At 43.9% G+C, this 8,386-nt stretch overlaps 1 protein-coding gene across 2 annotated transcripts; it reads left to right on the top strand.

Moving 5' to 3' along the window:
• The first annotated feature begins 6,059 nt into the window (after window positions 1-6,059).
• Window positions 6,060-7,915, top strand: LOC119270693 (acetyl-CoA carboxylase 1-like). Of its 2 annotated transcripts, none has more exons than XM_037552735.1 (4): window positions 6,060-6,235; window positions 7,072-7,164; window positions 7,305-7,400; window positions 7,502-7,915. In XM_037552735.1, exons 1-4 carry the CDS (start codon window positions 6,152-6,154, stop codon window positions 7,571-7,573), a joined length of 345 nt encoding a protein of 114 aa, XP_037408632.1. In that variant the 5' UTR covers window positions 6,060-6,151; the 3' UTR covers window positions 7,574-7,915. The 2 variants fall into 2 exon arrangements, with proteins under 2 accessions (XP_037408632.1, XP_037408634.1); XM_037552737.1 differs by having other exon boundaries at window positions 7,491-7,915.
• The last annotated feature ends 471 nt before the right edge of the window (window positions 7,916-8,386 follow it).

Genomic DNA, 8,386 nt, shown 5'->3' with positions numbered 1-8,386 from the left:
GGCGCGGCCGGACGTGGGATGGAAGTGGGAGAGGAAGTGCGGGCGCGAGCGCTGGAGTATGCCGCGCGCTGCAGCGGGCGCCCGAAATACACCACGCAGCTAAGTGTTTTTGACCGCGCGCCCAACCCGTTATAGCGCGCGCGCCGTTTTTGCGCGCCCGCTGGAGCAACCCGCCTGGTTGCGCGCGCGCTAAAACGGCCTAATTTGCGGCGCGGCGCTAGTTTAGCGCGGCTGTTGGAGATGCTCTCAGAAGCATACTCCGGCTTCACCACAAACAACCATCGACAGGGCCCTTACCGCATCAACTACGAGAAGATTGCATTGCCCTATGCCAAATAGTCGACCACGAGAGACAGTGAAGAAATAGCTCCGACTTAGATGATGATAAACCAACTTACTCCTTGTGACGCGCTCATTCAGAACTCATCGTAGCAATCACACATTCATTCATGACAGCTTTGATGTATCATTCACAGCAATCGCACATTCATAAGTCGGATCATTTCATCGCATATTTCATCACTTCAATCACTCAGAATAGTTCAAATCTACAACTATTAGTAAATTTGAATAAAACAGCCGGTAGCTAACACAATTAACTACAAAGATGATATATAATAACAGATCGATCCACTCTGGATCCATTGGAGACAATAAATAAAGTAAGCACAGGATGAAAATATATCTCAATCAGAAACCCTAAACCACGAGGAGACAGTGTAGCCTCGCAAGGCGAGACCGGCCAAACCGGCGGCCCCGACGGCGAGCAACAAGGCACCGGTGATGACCAGGAGGGCGACGTCCGCCCCCGTCAGGCCGGCCTGGAGGTAGGAGCCACCCAGGAAGAAGCAGCCTACCATTATGAAGGAGATGCCGATGAGAATGGTACCGACGACGTCGATTGTGAGCGGCCCATCAGAGTCCACGCTGCCGCCGGATTCCGGCTTCTCGCCGCTGCCTCCATGCTGGCCTTGGCCGTCCTCGAGATCCACGTCCTCGTACTCCCCCGCCGCCGATTCTTCGTCCTCCTCGGGTTGCTTCGACCGATAGTAGCTGCACCTGCAAAGAAGAAGAAAAAGCTTGGATTGGATCCATGGTGAAGCTTTGAAGCTAAGCTTCATGGATGACTCGATTGGGGTCTTTTCCGGGGGAAGAAAAGGGCGGAAGATTGTTTCGATCGATCAATCGATCTGTACCTGAAAATCTTGGTCATCGAAACGGGTCGCTGAGATCTTGCGATGCGGCAAGACGCAAATTAATCAAGTTGTTGCGTACGTACGTGTTAAGTAACACGAGAGAAATAGGGACCGGAGCCTGTTGCGTTCCGCAACCTATACGTAGAGAGGAGTTTGGTCATTATCCGACTTGTGTTGTTATCCGTTTCAGTTTAGAGTTATGGCGCCCTATATGCATGCATGCATGCATCTGTCCATCAAGTTTTTCTTCTTCCGAAAAGATGTCCCATCGCGAATCAACCTGTGGTTGAGTTGGTTAGGTGGACAGTGGTATCCCCAACCCACCAGGGTTCAAATCCTGGTGCTCGCATTATTTCTGGATTTATTTCAGGATTTCCGGCGATGCGCTTTCAGTGGGAGGAGACGTTCCCGTCGACGATGAGGCGCCTACGGTGACTTCGTAAATCTCAAGATGATATGCCGGCTCAGTCTCTCGGAGGTGCTCATAGGGGTAGGGTGTGCGTGTGTGCGTTCATAGGGATGAGTGTATGCGCGTATATATGAGCGCTTGTGTCTGTACTGATGCTCAAAAAAAAAAAAAAGAAAAGATGTCCCATCACGTACATAGCCAGGTACTCATACATGCCTCCCCACAATCGAGGGGACATCAGAGCATGTGGACTGTGTGGTACTGCCACTCTGCCAGAGTGTCCAAAACAGAGATTTTAGCGGTGTAACCTTCCTCTCTCATCAATATTCGTTGCATGTGCGACGACAACCTTCGTCGTTCCGAGCCTTTGGTGGCGACTCACACATGTTGTGGCTAGGCCATCTGCTTGTGCGGACATTGTCTTCACTTGCGTCCCATCTCATGTGAAGATCGTGCAACACATGTACTACCGGGATCACCGAAAGTGGTGGCAATAGACCATGGTAACTTCAATTTGGTGGTGCTTCTTGAGTACATGGTCTCGAGCTCCGAGGTGAAAACCCTAGGCCTAACCCTAGTTTGTTATACCTGACATTAGGGAGTTTTTCATCGTTACTTGTTGAAGGCATTGCTTGGATATTCTTGAATTTGTATCTTTGGTGTGAAAATCCAGGATATGACCTTTGTTGTTTAGATCCGATGAAGGCGGTGCTTCAACATCGGCCCTTCTTGGTGGTGTTGCTGCTAGAGAATCTTTATTATTACCCTTGCGATGTCAAGAGAAGGTGTCAGTCGGTGAGTCACGATGTTTCTGTCGACTACGAGGCGCCTGTAAATTTGTTCAACCCATTCAACCTTGGAACAACCTTGCAACTGCCTCTCGACTAACTATCGACCAATCTGGAACAACCTTGCAATTAATTTGCAGTAAAGTGAACAGAAAATCAGCATCCACATAGGACAATTGAGCAGCCTTGCAATAGAAAAAACACATGACATGACAACATTTCTTGAAGAAAAATCACACGCACATATGAGAAACAGGGATGGCTGAGGGCATGGCCAATGGGTAGCCTCAACCTAGTGCCCCGCGGGTCCACATAGGCTCGGAGCTTAGTTCAGACTAAAAGCTATAGCCTCACAGGAGCTTATGTAACCTACAGAAGAGCCGGCCTCTTGGGGTGTAAAGGCTGAGAGAAAGCAAGAAAGGAGAAAGGTAGGCTGATGCATGCAAGGGAAGAGAGAGAGAGAGAGAGAGAGAGAGAGAGAGAGAGCAAAGAAAACAGTATGCATGTGAGGAGAGATGAGTGGCTATAGAGTGTAGCCTCTAAGGCTCGGTTGGCCAGAAATTTTCACAAACGATGGTTCTATTAGGCTGGTTGCAATGGGGTGTACCATATACTAGTGTATGATACTACATCCGTAATGCATAGTATCATATGTTGGTATCATAAAAGGCTACATTTATTACTATGCATGACACAAAGTAGCATATCATTTAATATAATACGGTATCTTGATATGATACTCAAGCATTCCTTTCTTCATTTAATTCTATGCCACCTTATAAAAAACGCTTAGTTGGCATACATGATTCTACCTATGATGCTTCCATTACGGGCAACCTTACTTTTTGATAGCTGAGGCAGTATCAAACAACAAAAAATGATAAGGCCAACGGAAAAAGGAAATGGGCCGCATCATCCCACAACCCCACACACGCTATTGAGCCTTTAACGACACAAATCACTTTCTCGGGATCCGGCGGTCAGCTGCGTGATTGGGGTATAACTATTTCTCAGCTTCAGCTAGCTAGCCGAGACTTAGCAAAACCGATTTTTCTTCATCAATTAAGTAGCCTAATCATTGGCCAAGACTACCTTTCTAGAAAGGGCTAGAACTTTAGGAGTACACGATTGAAAACACCACTCACACATAATAGCCTCTCCAAGGCGGTCACAGATAGCCCATCCAAGCTAGAGCACCCATCAGTGACGTTGGTCGTGAATTGGAAAATCCGATGAACTTTTTTTCAAAAACTATGAACTTTTTTTAAAAACTATGAACTTTTTTTCAATATGATGAACTCTTTTAAAACATTGATGAAATTGTTTTCAAATTCATGAACTTTTTTCTCAAATTACTGAACTTTATTCAATTTTCTTGAACTTTTTCAAATCCGTGAACTTTTTCGTTATTTTGTGAACTTCTATGAATACGTGAACCTTTTTTTTTTCGAAAAAAAATCGCAAACTTTTCTTAATCTGTGAACTCTCATTTTTTTGGAACCGCGCAACCCATATTGTCCTTAATTACTACCGAGGTAGTAATCACCACCAGTACTTAGCATCTCTAGTGGTTAGCCGAGCTGGTTTAGACTGCATAGGTGTGAGTAAGAATCCTGTGCGGTGCAACTTTTTCTTGGAATTTTTGTTCGCTGGCGTTGCGCGCTCGTGGGCTGGCCCAGTAAGATGCTGCTGCAGGCGCCAGTTGACTGAATGGGCGCTTAAGCGCCATATAGGAGCTCCCGATGGTGGCGACAATGCCGACATTCGGTGAGGCGTCAGCAGGGCCGGCCCTGGGGTATGGCGGGAGGGGCGACGGCCCAGGGCCCAGGCCGGGAAGGGGCCCATGATGTAGGATACATATTAGTATAGCCCAGCAAGAAATAGGTATGAAAAAAATTATACATGAGAAAAGAAACGAGATGGGCCGGCCCTGCAGATAGCTAGCTAGCGATGGCGAAGCGTCACCCCAGCCAGACGCAAGGCACGGCCCAGGGCCCAGGCCGGGAGGGGGCCCATGATGTAGGATACATATTAGTATAGCCCAGCAAGAAATAGGTATGAAAAAAATTATACATGAGAAAAGAAACGAGATGGGCCGGCCCTGCAGATAGCTAGCTAGCGATGGCGAAGGGTCACCCCAGCCAGACGCAAGGCACGGCGCCACGAGAGCTCCTATGCGCCGCTCGCAGCGGCGAATTGTCGAGCGGACGCACAGGCGCGTCTCCAGCTGGGCCGGCCCATTGGCGCAACGCAGTGAAAAAATCCCATAAAACTTATCTGGAGAGAGGGATCAAACCAAGGACCTCCATCTTTGTACGCACGAGCATAACCATCACGATAGACAAGCTTTCTTAGTTTGCTATGGCGTGCGGAGCTAAATGTAATGGAGACCCGAACATTTTCTCAAATTCCTAATGCGAAAATTATTTTGAAAAGGTGTTTCTTAAAAAGCGAACACTTTCCAAATTCTAGAAGAGAAACTAAAAGGCATGAAGAAATTTTTGATAAACTGAACACATTTTAAATCCCGAACGTTTTTTGAATTTAGGGAACAAAATTTTGAAATCGAGAACAAAATTTGAACATGAACATTTTTTAAAGCACGAACATTTTTTTAATCTGAAGAACAAATTTTGAAACGGAGAACAAAATTCTAAGCCCGGAAATTTGAGAACAAAATTTGAACATGCACATTTTTTAAAGCACGAACATTTTTTTAATCTTGAGAACAAAATTTGAAACAGAGAACAAGTTTGGAAGCGCGGATTTTTTTAAAGCATGAACATTTTTTTTGAATCTTGAGAACAAATTTTGAAACATAGAATAAATTTGGAAGCACGAACATTTTTTGAATATTGAGAACAAATTTTGAAACAGAGAACAAATTTGAAAAATCCCGAATATATTTGGAAGCGCAAACATTTTTTGGAAACCTGAACAAAAAAGTTGAAGCCTGGTACATTATATTAATTTCCAAAATTTTGTACTTTTTTGTGTAACGAGTACAATTTTCGAATTTTGAGAACAATTTTAAAAAAACTGAACATTTTACGGAAAGGCAAACAAAATTTGAATATTTTGAAAAAAAAGAGAAAAAAAGAAAATGAAATAATAAACCAAAGAAAGAAAAAAACAGAAAAAACGAAAAAGAAGAAAAAAAGGAAACAGAAAGGAATTTGAAATTCTGAATAACAAAAAGGAAATAGAAAGAGAAGAAAAGGAATTGAAAAAATGAAATAAAGAAACAGAAAAACAAAGAAAGAATAAAAAAACAGAAAAAGAAAAAAAAACGGTCAGGAACCTTCCAGAAAGTACCCAAAACCGGATACTGTAGCGCGTAGTTGGGCCGGCCCATCTGGATCGCTAGGTCGCTCGGCTGTGTGCGTTCGCTCGACAATCTGCCGTAATGAGCGTCCGCTAGGATATTCCCGGCGCCACGGCCGCTTGTTTTGCTTCTGAAACAAATCAAAGATCTCGTCGTGTGCCTTCGTCGCTCGTCAGTTCGTCTTCACGACTTTGTCCTCTCGTCGACTGTTGACCTGTCGCTCGGCTCCTTGGCCGCCGCTAGCCGTCGTCTTTGCGTGCGCCGCGCGGCCATCTGGGATGCCACTATAAGAGTCGCTACTATGGGATGCCTATGTTGCTTCCGCTTGACAAGGTCAAGGAGAAGTGCTTCCGCTTCATTCCTATGTTGCTTCCTTTGATTCAGCTGCTCGGCCTTGCTCGCTCTACTGCAGCGATGGATTCCGTCGCCGCACATGCCGGTTGACGAGGAGGAGCTGCGGCGTGGTCGGAGAACTGACTGCATCTACTACCTCGCCTCCCCGTTGACCTGCAAGAAGGTAACCCCTGCACCTCCCTCCCACTTCTTGAATCCACTACACATCGTTACACTTTTGTTCCTTGCACTAATCCAATGATTATTATAGCTTTGTAGCAGTAGGAAACTAGGAATCTGTATGACTCGAGAATGCACTCAAGTGCAGCACCACTTGCAGGGTAATGAGTTTTTTTTTTAGGAATTTCACATGGAACAGTTCAATTTCTGCATGATTTGGAGATAATTCTAATGTTTCAGATACATACATTTGATTTGAGCTTTTTTAGTTTGACATTGATCCAACTCGAGCAGGCATGCTTTGCATTTATTGCATATTAATCTGATCAAATCAGATTTCTGTTGTACCTTCAAGTCATTTTTCTCCTAATTTCAGTTCAATACGTAAAGTACCTTTTGCCCTTGCGGGTCTACTGGATAAGTTGTAGACTGTGTACGGATAAGTAGGATATATGTGTGCTAGGTGCAAGTTTGTAATTTTGTTTTATTTGTAGGGACATTTTAGGTCCTTTATTTGTACTTGGGTCTCTTGTACTAATGTTCAGGGCAGGGCAGTGGAAATGTTGTATAATAATCTGTACGTAGTTGAGACTAAGAACAGAATAATGACATGTTTGTTTTTGGGCAAAAATTTATCATGGGGTGGGGGTTGTAAAGGAATAAGGGAGGCTGATATTCTTTTAATATTTTTAATTCAACTCTACCATAGTGAGATTGAATGCTCTACTTCCAAACAGTTGCATGGAAATGTCCACTGTCCATACAAAATGAACTCAAGTTTTCTGCAAATATTGTATATTAACCAAAGATGATTTTTATGCCATCCAAATGGTTTTACAGGTACACAACGATGATGAGGTCAGAGCCTTGTTTAAGCAAGTGCAAGGAGAAGTTCCTGGATCTCCTATATTTATTATGAAAGTGGCATCTCAGGTCATACATGATACACTGATAACAGTAATTATTTTCTATTGTATCTTTGTGTTACTCATGTTCAGTATTCAGCAAGTGCTTCTTCTGTACTGATAGAGTTTATTTATCTACAATCTTGCCTTTCTGTTATTTCTTTGTAGAGCCAACATCTAGAGGTTCAATTGCTCTGTAACAAGCATGGCAACGTGGCAGCACTGGACAGTCGAGACTGTAGTGTTCAAAGAAGGCACCAAAAGGTTCGTTATTCTCCTGAAACATTGTGTTGTTCAATATCAGTTTTGTTGGAATTAGTCTGAGCCAAACATTTGTGTACTGAGTATTGGTAGAAGTTCTACAGCTTCAAGGAATTACAACTTCATTGGACGATGTAGCAAAGTGCAAAATGTTGCACGAGTTATACAAAATTTAAGTCTTAGGATTTCCTCCAATGCAATCGTTTATTTCTGTCAGTTATACTTATACTGTACTAAATAGTTGAATGTTGCATTTCAAATTCAAGAACAAACCTTTTCTTCCTGTATTGATATATGTGTCGGGACGTCGGCCTCTCTCTCCCTGAGCTAGCGCGCTGCCGAACGGCAGGGCCCGTCCATTCGGTTTCGATCTGATCGGGGGCTTCCTTATCCTTTGGCTTACGATTCGAGGTGCGCTCGTGCGTGCGCACGATTTCGTCTTGATTTCTGGTGAGTGACTGAGATCTGCTCTGCTCTGCTCGGTGCCGGAAAACTCAAGGTTCCAATCGAGGTCAGTTTGTTCGATAGAAGCTGATTCAGTTGAGCCCTTATATTGTTGTTGCGGCTTCCAATAATTGATGCGTAACAGTTCTGAGACACACATACTGATGCTACTTCATGCAATCAACCAGCTAAGCTAAGTTAAAGTTTGGTCTTCCAAATGGATACTAGCACCACCAAACATTAGGGTTTCACTTTAGCTATATCATCCTTAGTAGATTCTCTGCTTAGTATTTGCACCTCTTCATCTCAAACTTGCTAATTCTGTTTATGGCTCGCATTCGTTCTCTTTTCTTTGGGACATGGGTATCAATGTTAGTATTTTTTATCATTATCTGAACCTTGGTAGGCTGATGGTTGATTTTGTACTCCCTTCTGTATATAGCCCCTTTTGCAATCTGAGTTTATTATTTCATATGTGTTCATCAAATTCGGCCTCTGGGTGGCAGGATTAGCCCATTTAAATCAGTCTCTGCGCAAACATAAGT

This window comes from Triticum dicoccoides, chromosome 3A (assembly GCF_002162155.2).
Source record: "Triticum dicoccoides isolate Atlit2015 ecotype Zavitan chromosome 3A, WEW_v2.0, whole genome shotgun sequence".
In the NCBI taxonomy this organism is placed as follows: Eukaryota; Viridiplantae; Streptophyta; class Magnoliopsida; order Poales; family Poaceae; genus Triticum; species Triticum dicoccoides.
Note: the sequence above shows the minus strand (reverse complement) of the source record. Positions and strands in the feature narration are given on the sequence as shown.

Coding starts and splice junctions, on each gene's coding strand:
- LOC119270693 (XM_037552735.1), top strand. CDS start 6,152: ATGCCGGTTGACGAGGAGGAGCTGCGGCGTGGTCGGAGAACTGACTGC. Junction 6,236..7,071: donor CCCCGTTGACCTGCAAGAAG/GTAACCCCTGCA, acceptor ATGGTTTTACAG/GTACACAACGATGATGAGGT. Junction 7,165..7,304: donor TTATGAAAGTGGCATCTCAG/GTCATACATGAT, acceptor ATTTCTTTGTAG/AGCCAACATCTAGAGGTTCA.